We start from the raw sequence: 26,862 nt of genomic DNA on the forward strand, positions 1-26,862 counted from the left end.
AATTTTAATTTTTAATGTCTTGCTGAAGTAATATAAAGAAGTAATCATAAAAGCTCAGATGTCGATTCAGGAAAGTTAGAAAACTGGAATTATGTAAGTTACTGTAAATAGTATTGCTGTCTTAAAAAACCAGAATCTGGGCACATAATTGTTATTGTCTTCTAAAGTGCTTGCAGTTATAGATTATCTCATCACTTAATAACAGCTTCAGAGGGATGGTTTCTGTCACCAAAACTGTATATTCATGTACTCAGCACAATTTACTGATTATTACTGGGTTACAAAGTCAGTTGTCTCAAGAAATGTCAGACAGAATTTACTTCATTATTGGCCCAAGATAGTCTACACCAACTTCTACTTTAACCAAATCATGTTTATTTTTTAAAGAATGTTAAAACAAACATATAAAGTCTAAATGTATCATTATTGATGGAGACAGTACAAAAGAAATCTGAAAGATGGCCAAAGGACTGCTGTAAAACCCAAAAAGGCAAATTCTATCCCTTTGAGAAAACTCAGTGTGATGAAATGTGTCTGATGTGCCTCAGTCCTGGGACACATGTATTGCTTAACCAGAGGATACTGTTTCTGTGATGTGCTAACATGTGATTTTTTTTTTTTTTTTTGGTGAATCTCAGTAGCATTCTGATGGGGGAAAAAAAACAAAACAAAACAACAAAAACAGTTCTTTTGGCTATGAGCAGCATTAGCAAACTGAGTTCTCCCAAGTAGCCCTACATCTGTGGCTTCTTTGCAGCCAACTCTGTTAAGTGTTTTCTCTGCTGCAACTTATATACTTATGTGCTCCTTCTGAATGTGCTGAACCTTTTTTCTGTTCCTCAGAGCCAGACCTGTTGTGACAGTGAATGCTCATCTTATTCTGAACCCCATGATTGTGAATCCAGACAATAAAACCTGTCAGCTCCCTGTCTCTCAGCTTTTGGTGGCCTGGTAAGTCCCTGATTACTCAAAAAATATTCTTATCCTCTTTCTCAAATAACTTCCTGTTCTTTAATTTTATTGCAACTCTTTGTTGAACATATGCAAAGTTCAAAATGTTAAACATGCTATGAGCACAACAAAACCCCCCTACATAGAAATCTTTTTGGTATTTTCCAGTACTTAGCAGATTGTCTGACTAATTGTGGTAGCTAAAAGTTGAGTCCTTTGATACACTCATTCTTAATAGGAGAATGCTCAGTGTCTCCTGCAAGCTGCAAAGTTATATGCAATGTTTAGATGAATGAAACATGAAACAACTAAAACAGACAAAACACATAAACAGTCATCTGTTTGCTGACAAAATGTAACAGTGAAAGTGATGCAGAGCTGGTGGGCCCACCATTTTCTGTTGGAGAAAGACAGATCTTAGTCCTTTGTAGAAGAGAGATGTCTGGCTGGTCATCCTGAGAGAAGTTCACAGGGTGTTGTTTCTGGCTGTCTTTGGTCAGAGGAAAGTTTTTTTTCCACATCACGCAGGAAAATGTTTCAACCATCGTTAAAAAGAGAAACCCTTAACCACAGTAGCACTTAACTTTGAACTGAAAGAAAAAACAACAAACAAACCAAAAAACCAAAAGCAAACAAACGAACAAAAACCAACATAAAAATCCTCAGAGCTGATTAAAACAATGTAATATCAGTTACAAGTACAAAATTCTTGCAGGACATTTGGAGGCTATCTAATAGCACATAACACACAAAAAGCAGCATTAAACACTAGAAACACTAGAAAAAAGTCACTTTGAAAAGACCCCAGGAACAGTTGACAAAAGAGGCTATTACAAACACATATGATACTGTTTAAAAGTGGAAATCATAACAAATGAGGAAACTAAAATCAAAACAGAGCATAAACACGTGCAAGTTGAATATAAAATAGTAGTAAGTCTTGCCAGAGAGACTGTGAGGAACATATTTCTAAGATGTAAAAACATTAGAATCAGGAAGCCTGCCAGGACGTGGGCTGGATAAAAACAATATTAAGGTGTAAAGGAGGACTCCAGAAGAAACCGTGAATGCAGAAATTTTGCAATGATTTAAAGAAGCAGAAGATGGTCAGAGGATTTCCTCACATTAGAGACATTCTTTATAGGAGATGAGTCTTAAAAATCATCTCAAATGTTAGATTCAGCTAAAGAGTATTAAGAATTAATTGACAAATATGAGCTATAAAACATAATCATGAGAAGCAGTTCATTTAAGAGCCATGCAGGCTCTTAAAGGAACTAAACTCTGATACACTTAAACCAAAAAATGTGTGGGCTCCCAAAGCATCTGGGATGGGGTTGTCAAGAGATTTTCAGTCTTGTGCTGTTCTTTTACACTTTAAGGGATTTCTCATATTTTTTATCTTATTCCTCATTTCTACAGCCAGTGTTGAAAATTGCCCTTCTACAGAGCGATGTAGGAGGCACTTGGTGGAATGATGCAATCCCAGAGCTTTACAAAGCTTTGGCCTTTCTAGAATTTTTTGATTCAATTATCTTTTGTTTTAACAGTTGATGTAAAAAAAAATTGAAATACAGACACTTGGCTGAAGCATGTTTATTGATCCAAATTATGCTGTTTCACAACTCTAGATTTTAAGACTTGTAAAAAATGCCTAATGTCATAATGGAAAAGATTTTGGAACTGTAACAGTTAACAACAGGTATTGAAAGAACAAATGTGGGGTTTTTGCGCAAGAGGAAAAACATCTCTCAAAAAATATCTTGCTCTGAGATATTGTTTAGAAAAGGAAGGAAGAAATGTGTACTCCTTGAACATATATTTTTTTTGTTTCTTTTCATTTCTCTGCTACAATTAGCCAGAAGAAGTTTGGTTCATATCAAGAGCTTTAATAGGAGCATAATTTAATTTCTGTCTGCTTTATTCTAAAATACTATTCCCTAAAGATTTAGTTCATGTTATGAAATGACTGAAGAGCAGCTGCTATTTTCCACGCTGTAATTTTTTTCCTTAGTTGATATAAGCTTGTATTGTACATATGAAAAGAATTACTGGGGAAACTCCAACAGGCAAAGAATTCCTCAGTCCCATGGGACAGATTTCTGTATCTCTTAGCCAGCTGTGCAACTTGTATAAAACTCTACTGACTGACACTGCAAAATTAGAATGAAAGGAAACCTCCTACCAGAAAAGTTTCAGGAAGTGTGTGTGCATGAATAATGTGGATTATTGTACGTTTCCAAGCATTAGGAAAATATTATTTTTGCCATGATGTAAATTGCAAAGCTGAAGCCGCAGAGGAAACATGCACAAAAAGTCATTTTTATGCATAGCTCAAAGAGAATTCTCTTGAATTTCTAGAAACATATAATTCATTCTCTGCTGTGTGTAAAATGTGGCTGTTTCTGAATTCCTAATACTAGCAAATCTGTAACAAATTCTGCAACTTTGAAGGTATTAAAGAATATGGAAATAGACTTTTTTTCCACTAAGTGTGAAAGATGCAAGTTAATATCTGTAAAAAGAGGTAATTAAATTAAAGATCTTAATTTTTCAAAACCCCTTCCTGTATTGTGATTTATTACGTTCAAAATTGGGTTCTAGCTGACAGGAGGTCTAATTTAACTATGCATTGGTATTTTTATTACCTTTTGAGGTATGATTATCCACTAGCTACCTCATGTATTTATTCTTAACTTGCATCTATGAAAGTTCTTTACTCACCTCTCACTCATTTAAGGTGAATATTGTCAATTCCATTTTGTAGAAGAGCAATAAGTCAGAGAAGTTACCTGACCTACCAAAAGTTGCATAGAAGTGTCCAATCATGATAAAAAGTCGATTTGTAGAATATATGGTAGAATATATTTTGTATATATATATTTATATTAATATTTTTATATATGTAGATGATGCTTTTTATTTGTAAGTGCTTTTCAGGTTTGGATGTCTAAATTGAGATGTGCCTTGTAGGCTATCCACGTTCTGTAATTTCACTAAAACCAGAAACAGAGTGCTTAAAATTTCTGATCTTCAAGTTCCTATTATCAAAAAATACTTTGGAAAAAAACCCATAGTTCCTTTATCTCCAAATTTCTTACTATTAAAGTAGTAATAAAGTATTCATGATCTTGTGTCAGCTAGATTCAGTATATGAGACATTTCTACATACTCTTTTAAAAAGCTGAATACAAAATTCCTACCAAATATATAAACCCCCAAAATAATATTGCAACCTCTTCTAGCTGCATAGGTTAGACTATGTTTCTACTTTTGCTCTTTTCTGCTGCCAGTATTTTATTTTCTCATCGACTTAATTTGAAAGAGGATGTGATTGGTGTCCCATGGGTATGGACTATGGGGCCATTGTTGAGATGAATTTGTGTGGGATTTTCCAAAGACTGTTGGCCAGCCTGAGTCCATGGGTTGCACAGCAAAGCCATATGGCCCAGAGTCAGAAGATGGGTAGCTCACTCCTCAGTGGCTGGTCCAAGGGGGGTAAGCAGGTGGTGTCAGTTGCTACCAACACAGCTGAGTTGCTGTATGGGAGACTTCTGTGCCAGGTTTTAACTTAAGTAGCCCTAGAGACATCCAAAGGACAGTCACTTGACTTATCTAGCAGCCCTAGTGCTACTGCAGCCTGGCCATGTGATGGAGCTTAGCCATGAGATGCCTTCAGCATTAAAACTCTGTGCTGATCGTTGGATTAGACTTTGCCATAAGAAAATCTAAAAACAGGGTGAGTATTAGAGCATCATAATAGAAGTGTTTTTACATGGTGTACTTCAGAAAGGAAACTTTGTTTAAAGGTTGTCCATCAGTAGACAAAACCAGCTTCTTCTCTCCTCCTGTGGAGGTTTGTGACCTTGCAGTTTGGGTATCAGCCTCACACAGAATGGAAGCCCATAACGTGAAAGCTTACATTGCCTTTCTGCTAAGACATTATCTATCCATCCTTTCTCTCCCTCTGCAGACCTGGGCGCTAAAGAAATTGTTAGCAATGACAAATAACATCTGGTAGGATCTGCTAATGCCTTGCTTTTCACCACCTGAACCAAGTTTTAAAATTTTTTTCAGCTGTCTACCTAAAGAACATAAGACTGTTTTAAACATACTGCTTTGTTGCCCCAAGATTGTCAGGAAAATCTAGTGTGTTCAGTTTTAAGGCTTTCCCTCTATTTTGTAACTACAGTCAAATATTTGAAGCATACTCTCATAGTGATGACAGGCACAGCAGAATAAATATGATGTGGGAATCTCTTCAGAGAGGCAAGATTGATAGCACATTAAAAGTTCATATGCTTTAGTATGATGCACTATTTCCCATTTGTTTCTTACTTTCTGAAGTTTTCTTCCTTTGATTGTTAATTGTGTTGTTTGGTTGATTGCTCCTACAAGCAAGCTCAAAAGCTTAGCTGTTTGATTTTTTACTGTGCCTCGGAGTCAGATCTCAAATCTCTATAAATTCTTTACACTCCTGTCCTCTTTTGTGGTCTCTCTTTCCCACTGCTTTTCTTTCCCTTCATACTAAAAAATCCCTCAACATCTCCCCAGCATCTTCTTGTTGAAGTGATGAGCGAATCTAAATTCATCTAGGTTTTCAATTGAAATCTTTGATGTCTTTAGCACTACTTCTGAACTAAATAATAGAATCACAAATGTGTGGCAGAATGTGTGGGAAAATTTTTGCTCCAAATTTTTGCTTTTTTTTGCTCTGCCATTCTCTTTTTGACATGGCTTGCCTGGAGTGGAAGGAGTAAATCTTGACTCTTACTAGTAGTATTTAAGAACATTACTTCAGTTATCAAATATGTATGATGAATTATTCTGTTCATTGCAGTAAATAAAGCATACACTGAAATTGTTCTGTTTAGCAAGTAAAGCATTCTAAGCTGCATTTTGAACACAAATATTTTTCAAACATGATAGGGCAAAATTTATGATTCCTCCAGAGCAAGAAAACAGTTTAGTTAATACAATGGCATCTCTTGAGTTTACATTTGAGGAAATACACTCTTATACTCTGACATATGAGACTGGCCTGTGAAGTCTGATGTCTAAATTGCATTTATTCAATTACACAAAATTTCCTCATTTTTGTTGTTTTGTCCTTGTGTATTTGGAAATAATTGGTTCTTCATGTATTAACTCATAATTGCAAAGAAGTAGGAATATGAATAAATTTACAATTTCTGCATGGACTGGAAAGCCATTTGAACACTACAATCTAACAGAGATAAATGAAATTATGCCATTCTTGTTCCTCAAGAAATAATAGCTTTTTTTTTTTCAAGAGAAGAATTTTTCATTAAGATCATGTGACACGTACCACATATGTGGCAGTTTCATTACATCTGTCAGAGGAAACAAACATGCAATTAGAGTGTCATTACAGGTTGGTTTAAAGGTTATGTTAGTGGTTTTGTATCCACTGCATGGGAACATTAGTATACAGTATAACAGTAGTGAGGAGATCAAGATCAATGGATAATGCAAATATTTTTTTATTTAACTCAAGCCGATTTGAATGCTGACCTACAGTTTTTTGTCCATATACAAACAAAAATATTTTATGAAGTCATGAAAATTTTATTTAAGAATGATTGGTAACCAGAGACAATTGCAAGAATCACCTGAGCAATTTTGTTACATTATACAGGGTTTCATTAGGAATTATGGTATGCAGAGCTAAGTCTATGTGGCAAATGACAGCAGAAATCAAAAATCAAGAACATCTTTCCAGTGACAGATTTCTTGTTTTGCCACTTGTCAGGGAAGTACACTCTGCTAGTTGCATCAACAGACATAATTAATACTATTTCTCATACCATCCAGAGTAATTTGTGAAAACTTTTCAAAATGCAATTCAGTTAAATATTTATAAAACTTGCCTAGGTTGCTTGCAAAGTGCAACTTTTCTATAATTATTACTTTTTCAGGTTTTTAAATTAATCTTTGTGTAGGTCAAAATTCTGATTAGAAGGTATCAGCCAATAAAACTATGAAAGGCTTCTCCTATCGGTTGTTGAGTATAACTGCAAATTGTTGCCAGTCTTACACAGAAATATTTCTTATGGGAAAGGAGTCACCTATGGCTGAGGTGAAATTTGTATAATCAGAGTTGTAATCACAGATGTGAGTATTTCTAGGCTCAAAAGAGCTTGCTATACATGCAGAAATTGAAAACAACTAACTTATGATGTGTTACTTAGCAAATTAAATATAATACAATTTGATTAGTCTAATGCCACAAAAACCGAGCAATTTAGATTTTATGTTCGGAATTAATTATAGCCTGTTGAAACAATGAAAATCTTACAGTAATGCCAGTGGAACACATTGGTATCCTGAGTGTTTTAATTTGCTGGAAAGAAGCTTGAGCATTGACAACGTGCTCTAGGACTTTTCTGATTTGACCATGATGAGCTAGAAAGGATTTCTGCAGGCAGACTCTTACAAAGGTGGTTTGCTGAACTTCAGCATAAAGAATTCAACTTTGGCAGTAGTGTCAGAAGGGTCATCTCCATGGGCTCTCTCAAGAACTACTGGGACCAGAGAATCTTCTCCATACCCTTGCCAGGAAGTATTCAGAGGCTGTCATCTGTGATTATTAGTGAAGCCTAGGAGACTTCCTGACAATTAGGGAATATCATAGGTAGCTAGATAAAATCTCGGTTAATATCTTTTTGAGCAAATGAAAATAAAACTTAAAAGATATGACTTGGGAACTGCTGATTCCCAGGTCAGTCCATTTTCTGCTAATAATAAATTACTTCTCCTTTTTTTATATGCAGCTTTACTGTAAGAGTCTGTGCAGATTTTGAAGGTCAAAGTATTTCAAATGAGATAGGTAAGAAAGGTTTTTTATTCCTATAATTTACCCTGTCCTGCTCCATTTCAGATGTATTTTTTTATTATTGGAAAGACAATAGGAGTGGGATCCTCCTAAGGCAAGAAAATGCAGTTTAAAAAGTATTTGTATATATACTTTGTGTATATACATATGTATATATGTATATATACATATGTATATATGTAAAAACAAACCCTTTATTACTCACTTAAAGGATTTTTGTTTCAGTATAAGTAATTTTCTAAATAAAACCAAGAATATACCTTGTTGGAGAATGTTCTGTTTTGGAAAAAAAATAAATTAAAGAGACAGAAGTCCTGTACACATATGATCTGCCAATGAAATAGGAAAGAATAAACTACACATCCTGCATAATTTGGATCAAAACCTAGTGGGCTTTTGAACAGACAGGTACTTAAAGGATGGATTAGTTTTTCTTGGAAGACTTGCTTAGGTTAATTAATTATAATACATAATTAATTCTTTACTGTTTTCTTTCTGTTAAATCAATAACTAATTTATTTATTTGTATCCTTTAGTGCTGAAAGGTGAATTGCAATTAGATTCATTGAAACAGAAAGGAGCTGTTAAGAGGACCCTCTTCTTTGATTACCATCAGTCACATCACTACTTCTCCATTGTGATAGAAAGACAGAAACAACTACATTGCCAGGACTTCCTTGTTTATCTCAGAGTGAGTTGTTTAAAATATTTTGGACTTTCATCATCATTTGATTAGTACCAGGGATTTAAAGATAATAATAATAAAGGAGTCACTGGAAAAGGAAGAATAATTTCCAAAATTGCAGAAATTAGATACAAAATAGACCTCGTCTGAAAGTTCAGTATGTTCAGAGCATACTGCTACCTTGAAAAAATTCCCCATGTAAATCTTTGGGTTTTCTTTTGTCAATATAAGTATAAAAGAAAGACTGATTTTGAAGAGTGTAGAATTTCTCTGTGTAAAAATACATGCATTTCATACTCTTCTGGAAATTCTGATCAGATACTGCATCTTCTGATACAAAGTGCAAGATTGCTCTCCTTTTTTGGTATCCCTTTACTTTTTCAGTATTCACCATGCAGTAATAAATGAATAATGTTAATATCATGCCAATTCAGGTTCAAAAGATTTTAAAAGAGTCTTACCAAAAATGTTGGCCTAAAATCCGTGCATTTTTAAAAGTATTTAGAAGATATTTTTAAATGCTTTTGGAAAAACTAAAACTATGGAATTGAAGTTGTAAAGGAGAAAGGGTCAAGACTTGCTCACTTGCAGTGGAGTTGCCTCATGCAATTGAAGTAGATTCCAAGTCTGATCCAAGAAATGCAGTGGGAGATGAAACAGAGAAGTTTCAAGCACTATGTAAGGACATATCTAGATAATAAAGGTGGCTGAATTTTACCATTGCTAATTCTCATAAATTCTTGGTTATGGTAAAAACCCAGCAATATTACCTCCACAAATCCACATATGCCTACCTCCATTTCAAAAAGAAGGGGGGCAGTAACTGGTAGGAGTTGGTTCTGTGTGTCTCTCTTAAACAGCTTCATGTTAGGCTAAGGCTTTGAAAAATTTCTGAGTCTACTCAGCTCAGCCAGCTTCTTCCAGATGTGGGCTGTGGAGGCAATATGTTCTGGGCATTCCAATTACTGGTGAGTCACTTTGCTTTCCTAATGACACCACATTCAGCCAGAATTTGGCCAGCATCTGTCAAAGAACCATGCCTTTACCTTCAATAAAGACCACATCTTTACCTTCAGAAGTCTGAATCTGTTGTCATACCATACCAACTGAAATAATCATAGTAAACCATTGGTTTTTATTATGTGATTGTCACTCACAGGATGAAACAGAATTTAGAGACAAATTATCTCCCATCAATATAAACTTCAATTATAGTTTGGATGAGTCCAGTTTTGAAGATAATTTGACTGTGAAGCCAATACTGAATTATTACCAGAAAAACTCACTAGCAGAGCAGGTATGAATTTTGCATGCCGCATTTTCTGTGTATAAACATGAAAGCATTAACAAATATTATGTGTGTCATCTTCCTTAAAAGAAAGTATCACAGCCAGAAATTACACAACAGGGATTTAATTAATACAAAATGTAGATGGAATATAAATATAGAACCAACAGGCCTTTCAAGTATTTCCAAAACTTTCTTGTGATCATAGTTTTGATTGCCTTCTAGAATATGTAAGCCAAGTTAGTGTGGGAAAGGGCCTGAAAATTATATTGTTCTGCTAAGGACATATTTGACCATCTAAATAGTCTCCAATCTCCAACTACCATGTGAAAAGGAACTTATAGAAAGGAGAAAAAGATTTAATTAACTAAGGCAGCACTAGTGGTATTTAAAACACTTAGGAAGCAATATTTAATGAAGTGATTTGGACTTTGAGGCATGTACTAATTGTATGATAATTTTTTACTTTACAATTATACAGGCTTACATTCTGGTTGACTGTGGGGAGGACAACTTATGTATTCCTGACTTGCAACTTTCTGCTGTGCCGTAAGTTAAATAAAAGAAATTATGTTGTATATAAGAAAGTCCAGACACTGCTAACTGTTGTTCAACAGAGTGAAGTATATAAAACACAGTTATGTTGTAGGTAATCATTCTTACCTGGTTTCCAGATTTTAATTTGGGCATCCATTTCAGCTATAAAACCAAGAAATGGAGACATATACACTTGCAAACCACATTCATGGTATTTAATGGTTATAATAGAAAATATTGTTTGCAAGTGTTTCTTAGAAGTGCTTCTAGTTCTCTGAAAACCAAGAGACAATACAAATTGTTGTTCATAGGAGGTTTCAAGTTTTTTATTTCAATGTGCCAGTGACTTTGAACTTGGACACAATTCTCCTGAACTCAATACACAGTGAAGTAAATCTCAAAATAAAATTTACAAAACATGGCAGCAGTTTCTCCTATGGAGGCAGAAATATACCAAGCAGGACAAGTGGGGAATGTCTGGGCGTTACCTGACTCTCATCAGAATCAATTTGTAGCTGTGAAACAAAGGGGCACAGTGCCATTGCAGGTCTCAGGAGAATTATAATGGACATGAGGAGAAAACTACCACTTTTGTGTCCTCCAGAAGACAATGCTGATGAGCTCCCAGTGTCAATTGATTCCTCCATTAAATACTTCTTGGTTTTTAAAAAGTAGTCAGGCTCTGAAATTTTATACTAGTTACTTTCAAGTTTTGTGGTAGTCCATTTTGGCCATGATGGTGTTTTCTCTTGACCTCTTTTCTACCCAGGCACTGGTATATTTTTTCACGGGGTCATTTTTATAGAAAATGCTTTGTGTTCACAGAGTATTTTCCAGAGCACATGCTCTGAGAGCAAAATGTCCTTCTGCTTTATTCATATGTAAATCCTAATTGTACATGTTTTAACTCCTGACAAGTAGTATGTTCTATACAGGGATATAGATCAGCTAGTAATTGGAGAAGAAAACTGTGTCATGCTCATAATAAATCCAAGAAATGATGGGGAAGGAGCCTATGAAGCTGAGCTACATATAAAGATTCCTCCTGAAGCAGATTACACTGGGGTTGAACGCAACAACAAGGTAAAGTAAAATGTTAGCAATAATGAAGCAGACAACTGAGAGCAAGGATAACCTACATAGGCTGTACCAGCTGAAAGCAGCACATAAAAAGGTTCCTTTCAAGAAGGCAGATTCCATCAACTCACAGCTATCCTTGCTTGCACAGCCCAGAGTAAAGATAAGCCGTGCCTCCAAAAGATGGGAAGGACAAGACCATTCTTTTCAGACCCAGCATAGGTTCACCTCCTTCCCATTAACTTACTTATAATACTACACAAATACTGTCACATTTCTTCTAGGAGAAGAGGTATTCACATCATTCAGATTTTGAACCAGTAAACCATACCAGTAGCAGAAAGTAATACTGCCAAAGTCCCTTAGTGCTTCCAACCTGGGATCCCATGGTGCCAGCTCCCAGCCAGAGTTAATGAGCCCTGCTGACCCCCAGACACTTGGACGCTGCTGTCTCCTCTCATAGGACACCAGTGTTTTACCATTATTAGGGGTGTCCTAGTCTCCAATATCCTGAATAGTTGGATATTAACTGCAGCATAAACTTGACAAAGTTGCTTTCCCTTGTCAATTCTTCTACGTTACGAATGAACCAAAAATGCAATTAAAATGTAAAATGTGCCAGTGTTCACAGAAGGACTAATGTTGACTCAAGTCCTGCTGAGCTGTACTGAACATGCAGTGTTTTTCCTTTTTTGGATCTTTGTTTTTTAAGAGCAAAGATGAAACACTATCCTGCAAACAAGCAGAGTGTTCATGTATTCTCTGTTGGACAGCAAGTCTGAATTGCCTCATCTGCACATATATCTCCCAAGCTGTTGCAACATGATCCTGCTTTTTTCTCTTAGTGCCTGGAATGTTCAAAAGGGCCTCAAGGGTGAGAGTGGGAGAAGGCAAGTTAATTTCCTTTCTGAAGGCAAATGTTTTTAAGGAAGTTGAAAGTAACTTACAAGGTATTTCCTTATTCTCCTTCTGTCAGTGACTTTATTAATGGGCTTCTAACTTAGTTTGAAAAAAATTACAAGAAGTAATGCAGTCATCAAAGATGATAGAAATTCTCTGCAACATCTCAGAAACATATCTTAAAGACACCAGCCTTTTCATACTGCTTGTTCCTTTTGTCTCTGGTTTTTTTTCACTATAATCTACAAAACTGAAGTCCTCTTTAATTTACTACAAATGATTACCTTTTTCCTCCATTCCTCTTTAGAAATCTTTTTGCTGTTCTTTTGAACATTAACAAGGTGTCAGAGGAGGTACTGATTCCAAAATCCAAGCATGTATTAACACATATCAATTATTTGAAGGACCTGGGGGTGGGAGTGGGCAAGAGGCTGGACATGAGCTGGCAATGTGCACTCAGAGCCCAGAAAACCAAACGTGTCCTGGTCTGCATCAGCCCTTCCAGTACCTGAAGGGAGCCTAAAAGAAAGACAGAGAGAGACTTCTAACACTAACATGTTGTGACAGGACAAAGGAGAATATATTCAAACTGAAAGAAAATAGGTTTAGATTCGATATTAAGAACATTTCATGGCTGTGAGGGTGGTGAGGCACTGAAACAGGTTGTCCAGGGAAGCTGTGGATGCCCCATCCCTGAAAATGCTTAAGGTCTGGTTGGATGGAACAACCTGATCTAGCATAAGGTGTCCCTGTCCACAACAGTGGGGGTGGAACTTTAAGGTCCTTTCCAATCCAAACCGTTCTATGGTTTGGACCAGACAGAAATCATTCAGAGCTTTTTATGATTTTAGAAAAAATTTAATTTTATAATGCCAGCATAATAGACCCAAGGAGAAAGGAAGGAAAGAATACATGGGGGATTCTGGTGCCTTGGAAGAATAAATAGAAGCTAGATTGTGTTGGGAAGGATTATTAAAGTTAGAATACTTTTTCTTTTGAAGACAAAATTTTAAAAACCCAAGAAACACAATACAACTACTTCATTCTTTTCAGATTTTGGGGAAGATAAAATGCCTTTCTGACAAATCCAATTCTGAATCCTTGTAGATTTATAAAAAACTGCCTTCCTTTTTCCACATTTACTTAGCTCACTCCCACACGTAATTTATTTCATATTCTTTGCTTTTTGTACTTACTCCATTCAAAAAGAAGTCATCATATTCTTTCTGAGAGGATCAAAACATTACTCCTACTCTCTACATCATTTTTAGTGTCTTTCTGCATTGCAAGGACCATTTTCACAAGGATTACAAATGGCACTGAAAGTAAATTTATTCTTCCTATTGTTTTTAAATTGTATATATGTATTTCTTAAAACTATGTTTTTGCAATATCATGGTTCCATTCAGTAAACTAAAATATTAACTTCTAAGTGCATTTGGAAAAAAATGGATACTGTAAATTTCTTCTAAAATTTTCTAAATACGAATTTTTCTGTTACCAGGATGACCAAGTTCTTAGGGGTCTTAGTATAAATGAGTATAAGTGAGGGACTCAATTTATTCAGCTTTCAGGGCTTTGAGAAAACACAGCATATTGAACTGACAAGATAACAGAAGAAATTATCACACTGGATGCAGTAAACACTGAGGTATATGGAAAAAAATGTCTCTCGGTCTGCAGGCATTTTTTGAGGCATGGACTAGAGATGAAAATTACAGTTTTCATGTCAGTTGCAGTGGAGTCAGGATTTTAGTTATTATTTTTGTTTGTGTTGTATCCTGACAATGGGGCATCTGTGACTGCTCCTGAAATATACTTAATTTAATGCAGACCAATTTCAGTGGACAGGTCGATTTGTGGTAGAGCCCATTGCAATCATATTCTTAAAGCTCTGCCTCTAGGATTGCATTTCCTCTTGGTTACATCTGTGTTTACAGTCTTCTGTGTAGCTGTTTTTCTCCAAACTGCAGAATTCCTGATATTAAGGCAGAGATAAAATTCTACTCAGAGCCAACAAAACAGGTAGACTGAGACCAGAATAAATGAAATATAATCAGCTGAATAAATCACTTGATACATTTCTGATGGAACTGAAAGATCTGTAGAATTAAATAATTCAATTAAGCTGTCATAATTTCAGTGGTTGTATTCATAGAGGATATTTGTCTATTGTGGGGCTATTCTGGCTTTAGTCTATCTAATAAAGAAACACACATTAAGTGCTTAATAGACAAACACCTGAAGTGCCTCCTATCCAGCCCTGCTATTTTTTCTTTATTTCATGTTAACAATGCATTATTTTATTCTGTATCATTTAAATTACACTTAGAAGCTGTTAAAGGTCAAAAACTTAACTGAAAATTCACTTGCCTTCTACCTCCTCCCTTCAGCTTTATGGAATATAGTGTTTGACCTGCCTCAGTTGGCACTATCATCTTATCTCAGACCTGATTCTGTAGAATACTGCACACAGACTGTGAAACTGCATACAAAATGAACAACTTTTTGCAGAAATTTTATCATATGGAAGTGGAAAGGCAAGTGAATGTGTGTGATCCTAAAGTTTGAGGTCAGGGACATGATTTTGGAGCTTCATTGATTCCTGCAGATGCTGACACTTCTTCAGTCAAGAGATGAGGATTGAAATAGAATGACTTTAAATGAAATCAAGTGTGTTTTTCATCAGTTGTATTGTGGAAACACTTAGAAGGTCCAGAGACCAGGTAAATGAGAAACTACCACAGCTTCACTAGTTCCTGGGAACCCATTGGCTTGTAATAACTGTTCATATGCAGTAGGTGTGAATTTACTGAAATTAGCTGCAATGAAGAAAGTATACCCACATTATATTACCTCATATTTCCAGCAGTAGATCCAGAGACAACATGTACTGCTATATGGTACATTCTTACACGAGCATGACTGTGTGTTTGAGCCCCCAGCCATTGCCTCAATACTGTGCACTAATCCTTTGCTCCATGACAGAGTTGCCCTTATTGAACAGCTCAATCCTGCCTTAGTAGAAAAATCTGGGACCCAAATTCTTATGGAATATTTATTTTAAAATATAAATATAAATATAAATATAAATATAAATATAAATATAAATATAAATATAAATATAAATATAAATATAAATATAAATATAAATATAAATCAGGCAAATACAAAACACTAACAGATAATTATTACACACCAAAAACCTTATGTATTTTGGTAGAACTGCCTCTGCTCAGGCTGGAAACTGCAGTGTGGTAAAGATCACATCCAGATAAGTATTACAATGGAGAAACTCTGAGCCATTTCCCCCATGCCTTTCTGAACTAAACTATGGCACTCTTAAAATAAGGAAAAGACCTGGAGCATTCTTGTCTTACATGGACATTCTTAGACTAAGAACATTGTGGCTAGCTAGATGACACGTGATTTGAGCTTGGTGAAACTACTCTTAGTGCATCAAGTAGATACATATACATCAACTAGAAGATGGTATACCTAATCCATCCCCTTTTCCTCAGAAAATAAAACTGGAAGGTGATAGTAAAGGAAAGAGGAAGTTTTTTCTTCCCAGCCTGTTGTGTTTAACTGTTGTGGGATCAGTTGGTAATTCATCGCTACAATCACAAAAAAGAGTTTTAAGTTTGTAGACTGTCTTGAGTACTTAAAGCATCCAATCACTTTCTAGTTAAAATGCACCCTAGCAGCACAACTGTTAATTGTTGGGCTTTTACTTCTGCTCAAGACTGCCAAAAAAAACGTGTTACTAAAGAAATGTGAATTGCTACCAATGTCAGGTAGAAGGGCTTTGTGGCCAACCTTTCTATCTGGCTGAGTTACATGTGAATGCACTGATACTGACAATAGTAGGTGTACAATCTCAGCTCTTGCTAGCTTCCTGCCTGCTTTTAATTTTCCTATTTTGTACATAACCACCTCAAAAAGGAGATCAGTGCAGAAACAAAGACAATAAATCTCATTATAGAAGAAATTCTACCACAGTTGACCCTTTGTCACATCTTCATACTGCACAAATTAGCTTTTGTGATGCTGGTCATATAAATCCTGCACTATTAATCATTTTTAGTCTAGGAACATAGCCTCCAGATTGCAGAAGAACTACTACTACCGAAAAATTCCTCTATTTTCTCAGCCTTTGAGGGACAAAAATACCTGTGATAAGGGCTGATTTACTCTGTGCAGGTCTATGATACAGCAACTTTAAAGAAACTGCCAAATATCTAATATAAATGAGTATTTATTTCTAACTTTTAGGCCTCAATTTCAACCCCCCTCCCCCAACAAAAGCAAATCTATAAACCCACACATCAAGATCAAATGGACCATTTTCCACACAAGTTTGATTCCAACTGTGTTAACACTCTCTTTTCTCCCATGTGTTGCTTCCCAGTTCTAATTAACCAGCTGGAAAGAGTGTAAAAATGCTTCCCTCCCAACCCTAGAGAGACTTGGAAAGGCTATTAGTGCCCTGGACATGCTGTGTAACAAACTTTGTTTCCTCCTAGCAAACTGTAAAAATGTCAGTGTACAATGAGGTGTGTGCTGAGGGCATGCTTCACATGGGCTCTATTTAGGACATGCCCTGTCTTTTCTTTTAATCTCAGGAAGTTGTGAGAACAGCATGTCCATGCTGGCTTTTACAGATAGGGCAAATTGGTCCAGAGATTTCCCAGGTCTTTTTATATAAAGGGCATGAACTTGTTCACACTGCTTCATCTGTGAGAATCACAAATGAGCAGAAAGGTAATGCCACTTGCTGCATCCTGCTTTTACAAAGCTGGTTTACTTCTGCACATATATGGAGATGCCTTCATTTACTGAAGATGTCAGAGAGGAAAACAGAAAATAAAACCCCACATTTTATTGCTTTGCTTTATTCTGTATCTCCTAGCTTGCACTATTTTATAGCTGTTCCTCCTCTTGTAGAGTTTTTGTTTACAGATGATATTACTAGTGATAAAGGTTGCTATAAACAACAAAACTTTATATCTGATAATGTGAAAGTCTATCTCCTTTGTTGCTAATTTATAAACACACATAAAAGGGGTTTTTTTACAGAAGTATTAACATTCTAAGTATTTTACCACAGATTGGACAACAAAGATCTAGAACTGATCCATACTCAAGTTTTGCCAATGTCAGAAATTCATTATAGAGACTTCTGGTGATGGATAACACTGTACTTACTGTGACATCTATTATTCTTGTTTAGTTTTGCCTACTCTTTGTTTCTGTGTTGAGTCATTATGGCTATAGGAATGATTCACAATAAAGCAGTACGGTAAAACTAGACATAGAGTGATCTCATCATGATTCTTAAGGTACTGGGAAACCATCCTGTTTGTTTTTCCCTGGCATCAGTTTTCCCTCGTTGTCTGACAATAACCAACTAAATGTTTTGATAGTTCACTAAGCAGGTGTCCAAAATCAAAAGAAAGGTCACAGTCAAAAAGGCATCACTTTCCCAACTGGATACATTTCACTGTGATCTCTGACCTCTATATTGGTGTCCTTTTGTTGCAGGCACTGCGTGTATTGAGCTGTGATTACAAGATGGAAAATGAAACTAGAATGGTGGTTTGTGATCTTGGGAACCCCATGGTGGCTGGCGCAAACGTAAGGGAAAACCAGATGCCTTTACTGATTTTTATCTAATTGAGTTTTTAAGGGGAACAAATGGAAATTTATTCAATTACCAGAATGTGTTCCAATAAGCAGCACATAAATCAAATTATTTACCTGGACAAGAATTTGTTGGTGTAATAATAAGAGACAGAACTGTGCTTCTGAAAAATTAACGATTTGCTTTTCTAAAAGATTAATTATGCTAGAACTTGGGGTTTATGTCACTCAAAGAAAGTGAGAGTGACTCAATTTATCATTATCATTTCATTAGAAGTTGCACTGGGATAATGAGAATTCCAATCTATAATGTGATCAGTTTATTTCTCCCTTTTAGTATTCAGTCTACTTAAAATATATAGATATATATATAGTAAATGACAACTTCTTCAGCCAGATTCTCATCTTGAGTGTGTAAGGGTTGTCATACTGGTTTATATCACAATTTATATCAAAGAAAGTGTGTTTGGAATAAACTTTTGCTTTAAAGTTACTATTATAATTCTAATGATTTCCCTAAGACAGCCTCTCATAAATCATACTACACATTAGATGGAATGATGGCAGCCTTGTTTTTGGACAAAAGCAGAACTATATAATAACTGATGATGAACACCGGATAAGAATAAAAATAGGTTTGGGGACAAAAAAAAATTCCACAATTGTCATTCTTTGTCCCTATTTCATGACAAAACAACCCAGGAAATCCCAGAAGTGTTAAATCCAGGAATGTTCAGCTATGGATGCTCTTGCAGAGGAATTTAGTGTTTCTCATAAATTCGTAAGTTCTATGAATATTTAACTAAAAGAAAATAATCCAGATATTGATACCTAGATAAAAAATTGTCCTAATAAAAATGAAGCAGTCAACAGAATAAAAATATATCAGGAATAAATAACAGCTTTTAATTGAAAACTACTACTGTTTGAATTTCATATTGGACCTATGGCTTTGCAAAGAAACCAAAGCAAATTTCTTTAGTATTTTCAAAATACCTTCCATATCCAATGGAAGATCAATATTTCAATCTTCAGCACGTCTACAGAGGGGGGCTTTCCTGGCCTCTTTTACTCTTGAAGCAGTTCATGTCTGACCCTTGATAGAAGAACCAAATGGGTCATATCATTGGAGATCAGGACTAGGATAAGTTTCTTTGGATCTTGGGGATAGCCTCAGATCAGCCATAGAAATTTAGAAAGTGAATGGGGCAGGTATGTCACACAGTCATCTGCTTGCATGGTCACAGGCAGTCCCAGAGATTCTTTGGGGCTACAGCGAGGTGGGAACCATTGAAAATTGACCTTTAGGTGATGGACCTCCTGGGAAGAGGAATCTTCCTGGTGAGGATCCTTCTCCATTGAACTACTTTGAACTAGAAGTCTGAAGAAATTACTATAAATGTTTTCTGGGAAGGACATAGACAAGAAGGCCAAAAGATATTGTAGGTTTTATTTTATTCTACTATTTTATTCTACTATTATCCAAAAAAGTAAAGATAATTGAAAACATTTCTGAGGAATGGAATTTTCATAATGGGATGATGGGATGCAATGATGAACCAAAGCATGAGACAAATTCCAATTCAAGGCAAATAATTTCTTGTATTGAGAAGACAGCAATTTTACTTATCTGCTAGTAGCTTCCTAGTTAGTCTCAAGGCAGAAGGAAATTCTCAAGATACAGACTGAAGTGGACAAGAATATTGTGGGTGATTGGGATGCAGTGGAGTGGGGCAGGAAAGCATAAAACCCCTTGGGCTGGAAAAGAAAAGGAAGACCAAACACAAGAGACACTAACTTGTATACCAAGAAGAAAATCTTTGTAGTTTGCATATTGTAATAAGCATAAGCAATGGAAAGGTCTGAGTGTAGAGGTGTTATACTACAGACCTTCCTACTCCTCCCTTTGAATCCAAAGCCCTGATTCCACATCATCCTTCACCCAAAATGCTAGCAGTGTGAAGACTTCAGGAATGCCTTTGGTGGCCACTAAAACATTACTACTCTCACCTGTCTCTTTATGAATTTTCACAGCATAATTAATCCTTCTTTTCTTCAGAATCAACTCTAGGACTGCTCTAAGTGCCATTACCAGATACTGCTAAGAAAACTACTTCATAAAGAGAGAAGTAACAGAATAAAACCGCAGGGTTTATAATGTATTCAAGGGTTTTCTACTTTTTAACAAAATAATTCAGCCCTTTAAATGAGCCATATGAAGGCAGAGATTACAAAGCCAGATGGTAACATGGTTTCACGAGAGTAAGTGAAATCTTAAATCCTAAATTTATCTTTGAAGCCAGCTCTCCTGGAAACTCACTGAAGGTGAAAGGGCTTGTGTTTTTTCAGTCCAAACATATTTGTGATGGCAAATGTACTTCCAAAAACAAAATACCAGCCCTTTGTACAAATTGCATAAATCTCTAAAGGTTGCTCTGATCCATTTCCAGTTTTGCAAAACAATTCTGCTCTGGCAGGAGATCAGTTATTCTCAAAATACTCAGTCAGAAAGGGACTCTTTGTGGAAGTTGTGAGTGGGAAGGAAGGGTTAGGTCAAAATTGGACATTCCTAAAACTCTTTAACTATTGAGTCACCTTAATGCCTTGCCAGCACCCTGAAATGCTAGAATTATTGAGCTCTTGAAGATCAGCTTCTGAGTATGAGGGTTATGTTGGGATTTTGTAATATAATCCATGGGATATTACTGCAGCAGTCTACAGGATTGTCTGACACTTCACATCTTCAAAATGCATTGTGTCATCTGTGTCCTTAAAGTTGTTTACTGGCCACAAAAAATACTTCACCTTTTCAGTAATATCTTTGAAGTTAAAAAAAAAAAAAAACGAAAGAATAAAAATGAAGATAAAAATAGTTGGTAAGGAAAACCTCAATGCAAACTAAATGTCTGACAACATCTCACTGACAGAGATTGCTCAACATGCATATTTATGATGCTGAAATGCATCAGACCAACAAGCTTCCTAATGCCTGTTCAGTGGCATTAGCAAGTGAGAAAATTTTAGTAGAAAAATCTGGAAGTTTGTAGAAATTAATAGAAATAAGGTTAGAAGACTGGAGTCTTGGAAGGTCTTGCCTATTTCTTGGTATGTACCAAACTGATTCTTTAAAAGCTCCAGTTTTTATCTTTCTTATGCTCTTCAAAACGCTTCAAAAAAAGCTACACCTCTGTCTCCCAGCATACTCCTAAACTCTGGCAAACCTAACAGATTAAAACTTATTAGTAATAGCAGAAATATCATATATTTCAAAGATACATGATGTTACAAACAAGGAAATAATACAATTTTCAGGAAACTAATTTCACTTCGAAAATTTTAAGTAAAAATAAACTATTCTGATGAAATTAATGTCCTACTAAAATAAGGATGTTGAGCAATTGTTAAGTTATAGGTTCAAGCAAGTTAAACTCCTTTGGCCTCACTGGGTTTTCAACAAGGGCATGTGAGCATCTTTGCCCCATTATTAGCAGCAATGTGAAGGGTTACTTGACATTAACAAAGTCATATTACTATACAAAGACAACATCTGCAACTTATTAGAGTTGTACAGTAGGAGTATGTTTAACTATTAAATAGGGAATGATTAAGCCTCAGGGGTGCAATAGATCATCAAAACTGCAGTTCATGTCTGCTCTGTCTGATGAAAATTTTATCTTTGGTTTATCAAATCTTTTTTCTGCTATAAGTGGAAACAAATTTATTTAGACTGGTTAGCAAAAACAGTAAAAGAAATTGTGAGTTGAATATTTGGAAATTTTTGTCCAAAAGACTGAAGAAAGACATTATTTTTTAGTGATGAATGGAATATCAATAGAGTCGGTAATATGATCTCCAAAAAGTGAGCTGAAAATTAAAAAGAGCTTACATCTCTCCTCCAAGACAGCTATTCAACTTTTGGGTAATTTAATGAGCACTGTCTTTCCATCTGAAAGATTTTGCTTCAAAAAGGAGAAATTCAACTATGTAACTATGACATTAAGAGAAACAGAATTCAAATATTTGAACTCACCATTTATGCCATTTATGATGACAGCATTGCTTCAGCATGAGACAGCTGAAAGTAGTTGAAACATGTTAGGTAAGTTTTTTTCTAGTGATGGATTATGTTGCACCATTGCAAATGAAGAAATAGGAGAATTGAATAAAAAAAAATTGATGGGAAAAAGGCATTGCTTAAACATATTAAATGACATCCATAGAGGAAACTTCCTCATCTTCAATGATGTTGAATGTAAGTTGGTGTGTCCTGTCCTGTTGCTGACAAGCTTTCCATAAATATTCTAAGGAAATTATGCCTAGCAGACAACTTTTAATTTCTTCCCCCCCACCCCCCAATCTAGTCAGACATTGGCAGAAATGAGGGAATGATGTCCTCATTTCCTGATGCCTTTTGATGAATTTCTCACAAAGATTGTTTCTCCACATGGAGAACATATCTATGTGTTACCATCCTTTTTAAAAAAATGGAAGTACAATGTGCATGTTATCCTGGAAAAAATTCTGCCATCAGGCCAGATGGAAGGTAGAGGGGAAGTGAGAATTTGTAGGAATTGCAAAATTCACATTTTGAAAATTACCAGATTTAAACATTGCGGTAGAATTTAATCAATTTAATATTGAGGGCAGAAAACATCTCCTGTTTTTCACCTGCCACTTACACACTGGGGCTGTAAATATGTCCAACAAAAGGCTTACAGAGATTCCACCACGGGCTATTGTATATTCTTTCTGTAGTTAGCCCTCCTCTCTTCTGAATAAACTTGATTTGCTTATCCCTGCTCTTCTTGCAAAGCAAATGGAAATTATCAAAGGGAAGAAGCCAGTTCTGCTTAAATGCAAGGCAGCACTAGTGGAAGCACTTACTTCCTTCAGTTTTGGGATCTATGTGTTTTATTCTCTCCTCTGGTCACTCACTCCAAGTTGTGGCAAATTGAACTCCAAATATAACTTTAAAGCTGTATTCCTTTTAACAGAACTGCAATGGAAAAAAAGAATCAAACTGAAAGTAAATTAGAACTGCTGCTAATTTAGCCTCAGGTGCTCAGTCAGCCCACAACACCTAAAGCATGCAGTGCAGAGCTCCCAGGTGCAGATACAATGCAGGGACCAGGAAGCCCTGCAGACCTGGACAAAGGCGTGCATGGATGGAGGCAGGGATGAGAGCTGCCAGACAACTGTTATTTTCTTCTGGCTTGTCTTGGCTTGGCAAAGACTGCCTGGATGAAGAAGGGCCCACTGCTGTGTTCTTGGGAGTGTTCTTCTCTATTCCTCTGATCTTTCCTCTCTCCAGCCAAGTTTTCCATCTGGTGACATACACAGGCAGGATGGTATTTTTTCCTGAGAACAACTAGATGATGATTTTTCATACTAATTCTAAAAAGCTTCAGAATCCAGTATAAGTCTGTGACATGCAATGTTGAACAGTACTGCTTTATTGATCTGGAGAGACTTCTAGTAACCTGTTGTTTTGTTTTAGTTCTCCACAGGCATTCGATTTTCTGTTCAGCATTTTGAAAACGCAGATTTCAGCATCAATTTTGAGCTGCAAATAAAAAGGTTAGATGTTTTTTCAAGAGCATGATTATTTAAATTATTAATTCCTATTGATATATGAAGTTTATTATATAATAAATACTCTTGAGTATCAGTAATTATTTCAGGGGCTTTCCAATGGTAGCTTATGTCAGGCAGATGGTTGAGGTTGGAGCCTTGTTAGCTGGTAAGAAAATCAGTCTAGCCTTATTTCTTTAAAATTCATTTTAACTGATTTTGGTCAATAGTCCAAGGATATTCTACAGATTTGACAAATTTGAACTTTATTTTCTACTTCAGAATTAATAAACAGTAGTCCTTTTGCAACAAAGGTGAATATGTACAAACGTAACGTGCTCTTAATTAAACCAGACGTGCTTCTTCTTCACAAACATTTAGAAAATAAAAGGAAAGCCGTTAAAATCTGCTCAGCAGATTTACTGGCATGGAGAGAACTGTTTCTGTTTGACACAGGTGAACCTTTGTAATTTTTCCATTAGATTCCTCCCCATTTGTGGGCCTCACATATTAGTACTGTTGAACCTTGTGTTTTATGCTGAGCAGTACTTCTTCCACAGGGACAAAAGAGCACAGAGTGGGCTGGGTTAGGATAGCAGCAAAAACAAACCTGGGACTTTTTCAGTAGGTGGCAGGGCTTCTGCGCCATCTGTCCTCATCAAATATGCACTGGAGTTCTGTATGGGGCCCTCTCTGCCCCACACACAGAGACTTAATTGATAATGTCTGGCCTTTAATGAGGGCCTTGATCATGTTCATTATGGTAAATAACTGAGACATTTAAAATGTTTAAGTCATGTCTCCATAATGTAACCATTGAAAGGAAAGGACATGCAGAAACTCAGGAAGGGCACAGCAATGCCACACAAGTCCATTAGGCACCTGGTCAAGCCTCAGCCCTCTTCCTGGAATCTGGCTGGGGATCATGAAAACCTGGACATGAGCTCCTCTGGAGAGAGACATAACATTCACCTTGTAGGTCCCCTGTCCATGCCACTGTTCATTTCTTAATGCAAGCAATAGTTTGAAATGGTTACCCAAGGCTCATGTCACTACCCTTTTCATGCTGTGAAATTGGGGACGTCTAGAGATTTTAGGTAGTTAATTCTGTCTAGATAATAAAAGTTGAATGTAGGTACCTGTTTTTAAAATGTGGCAAGAATTTCCTGAGGAATAAGAATGCAGGACTCAATTTACTTTCACCTGGAGGGGCGTGCAGTACGCCTAAAACCAGCTGCCCCAGGGGTAGAAGCACAGTCCCACTATCTGCCATAAACTGGTCCAAACTACACTGTTGTCTCCTGAAATTCAGCAGACAACAACATCTCATGCTTCCTTCATGAGTGTGACTCACTAAAATGTAAAGGAAGAAAATGTGTTGGGCTACAAACTGGTATGAAAATTCTGAAAAGCACACAGCTATTTAAAAAAACAAACAAAAAAAAAAAGAGAGAGCCAAAGAGTAAAATTTCTTGCATAGGGAGTATAGCCTAGAGTTAAATCTCACTGCTTTGTACATTCACAAGCAGAAGGACAGTTTGTATGTTTCTATGTTTTTAGTGAACAGGTAAAACAATCCTAAAAGAAAAAGGGAGCAGAACTCAATGAGGCAAAAAGAAGAAATTGCCTAAATGGAGGCAAGAATACATCTGAATTTGAGTCCTCCTTCTCTCAAAAGAGAGAACTTCTATTTGCTTCAAAATATCAAGTGGAAAATAAGCATTTTCATTTGCAAGACTGAAGTTCATTACTTATAAGAAACAAGCTAGAGGCTGAGTAGTGTCTTGAAATCTGATTCTTTTTCTGATGTGAATGTTGCTATGCAATTATGTACCCCTTAGAGAGAGAGATGTCTTGGCACTTTTATGTAAACTATTTTCTTCTCTAAAAAATGCCATAAAGCACGAGCAAGTTTTGAATACCAGAGATATATGATCAAAATCTGTATTTTAACTATGGAAAGTAGGATGAATATGCAAATTGTAGAGCAGTTTATTCTAACAAAGTAGTGATATAAATTTTTATACTTTAAACAATTTCTGTACATTTATACTCAAAGCAATGGCTATAGAGGATTACATAAAAGTTCAAATAATGTTTGATGGGAATCTGCATTAGTTTACAAACAAATTAGAGCTGCTCTTAATTTTCGCAATCTGTAACTAGGAAGCCTAGATCAAAGCAGGGTTTTGCTCTTTACTCCTCAGGAGTCAGTCACTGGGAATGCTGACCTCCTCTGAATGTTTCCAATTGACTGATGCTGCCCAGATGTGATAACAGCAAACTGAGACAGGCACAGAAACTTAGTGTTCATGGATCAAGAAAGACCACACTTGATTGAAAACCAAATCTAGTGTTGTTAATCCCATAATTAAATAAATTCTAAATCTGTAATTACTTCACTATCTTTATGAATTTGAACCTGCAAACCTTTCTTGATATGGATGGGCTATAATCACAGGAGTGGTCTTTTGAAGTAAGAAAACTACTCTTATTACTAAGGATTTGCAATAAGAAAAGGCAATAACATGAATGAGAGATCTAGATTTTAAACAGAGATCTGTTTTCACTATTAGGTGGTTTTAAAAATGTAAACACTCTGGATAGGGGAAGGAAGAAAATAATAAAATGAAAGAAACAGCTGATCTTGGTTCTTTCCCCCTAAGACTCTGTCATGCAAAAGTCACAAGTTTGGAGAGTCATAAAAATAAATTATATTCTAACAAAGCCTGTCTTATTGATTAGCACTGCCTTCCTCCAATACATGAAACAAACTTCTGTTACATAAAGATACTTTTATCTATACAGATAGCCAAGTTGTACAAGGGAATTTACATGATATTCTGAGCCAAATAAATTTGTATCATCTTATTCATCATCACAGGATTCTTTAAGGGAAGCTTGAGTTGAAGATATTTTTAGATATGTAATGAGCTCAAATAATATCCAACTTAAATACCAGTGTCCTATGAGACTGAAGAGTGGCAATAGGAATCCCATTTCGTAATATGTCCAGTGGGCCTTGTGTATTGAGTGATACAATAATCTAAAGTTCTGATATAAAACTTTGTTTTTTACATATTTTTTCTAGTTCTAATAAGATAAATCCTACCAGCAACTTAGTGAACCTCCATATCAACATCAGTGCTGTGGCTCAAGTACAGATCAGAGGGTAAGTATTCAACTCATTATGATAGCTACTTTATTACAGAATCTTGATAATGATAATCCCATGTAGTGAATCTTTTGGCCTATTGTAAACCCTTATCCATCCAGGACACCTGGGTCTCACCCCTGCAAGCCTTGGACGATGGAGCTACTACAGACTTAATGAGTGTCTGTGCAAAGACAGCA

The 26,862-nt window shown here is 35.9% G+C and overlaps 1 protein-coding gene across 1 annotated transcript in view; it reads left to right on the forward strand.

The window, feature by feature from the left end:
• ITGA8 (integrin subunit alpha 8) overlaps positions 1-26,862 on the forward strand; it is a 111,966-nt gene that overhangs the window by 42,775 nt on the left and 42,329 nt on the right. Inside the window, exons 15-23 of the mRNA XM_014875626.2 lie at positions 844-951; positions 7,746-7,801; positions 8,344-8,498; positions 9,652-9,789; positions 10,262-10,329; positions 11,253-11,400; positions 17,839-17,931; positions 23,435-23,514; positions 26,600-26,680. Coding sequence (XP_014731112.1) covers positions 844-951; positions 7,746-7,801; positions 8,344-8,498; positions 9,652-9,789; positions 10,262-10,329; positions 11,253-11,400; positions 17,839-17,931; positions 23,435-23,514; positions 26,600-26,680 — 927 coding nt within the window. The remainder of the gene's footprint in view (positions 1-843; positions 952-7,745; positions 7,802-8,343; positions 8,499-9,651; positions 9,790-10,261; positions 10,330-11,252; positions 11,401-17,838; positions 17,932-23,434; positions 23,515-26,599; positions 26,681-26,862) is intronic.

The sequence above is a fragment of the Sturnus vulgaris genome, chromosome 1 (genome assembly GCF_052056855.1).
Source record: "Sturnus vulgaris isolate bStuVul1 chromosome 1, bStuVul1.hap1, whole genome shotgun sequence".
Lineage (NCBI taxonomy): Eukaryota > Metazoa > Chordata > Aves > Passeriformes > Sturnidae > Sturnus > Sturnus vulgaris.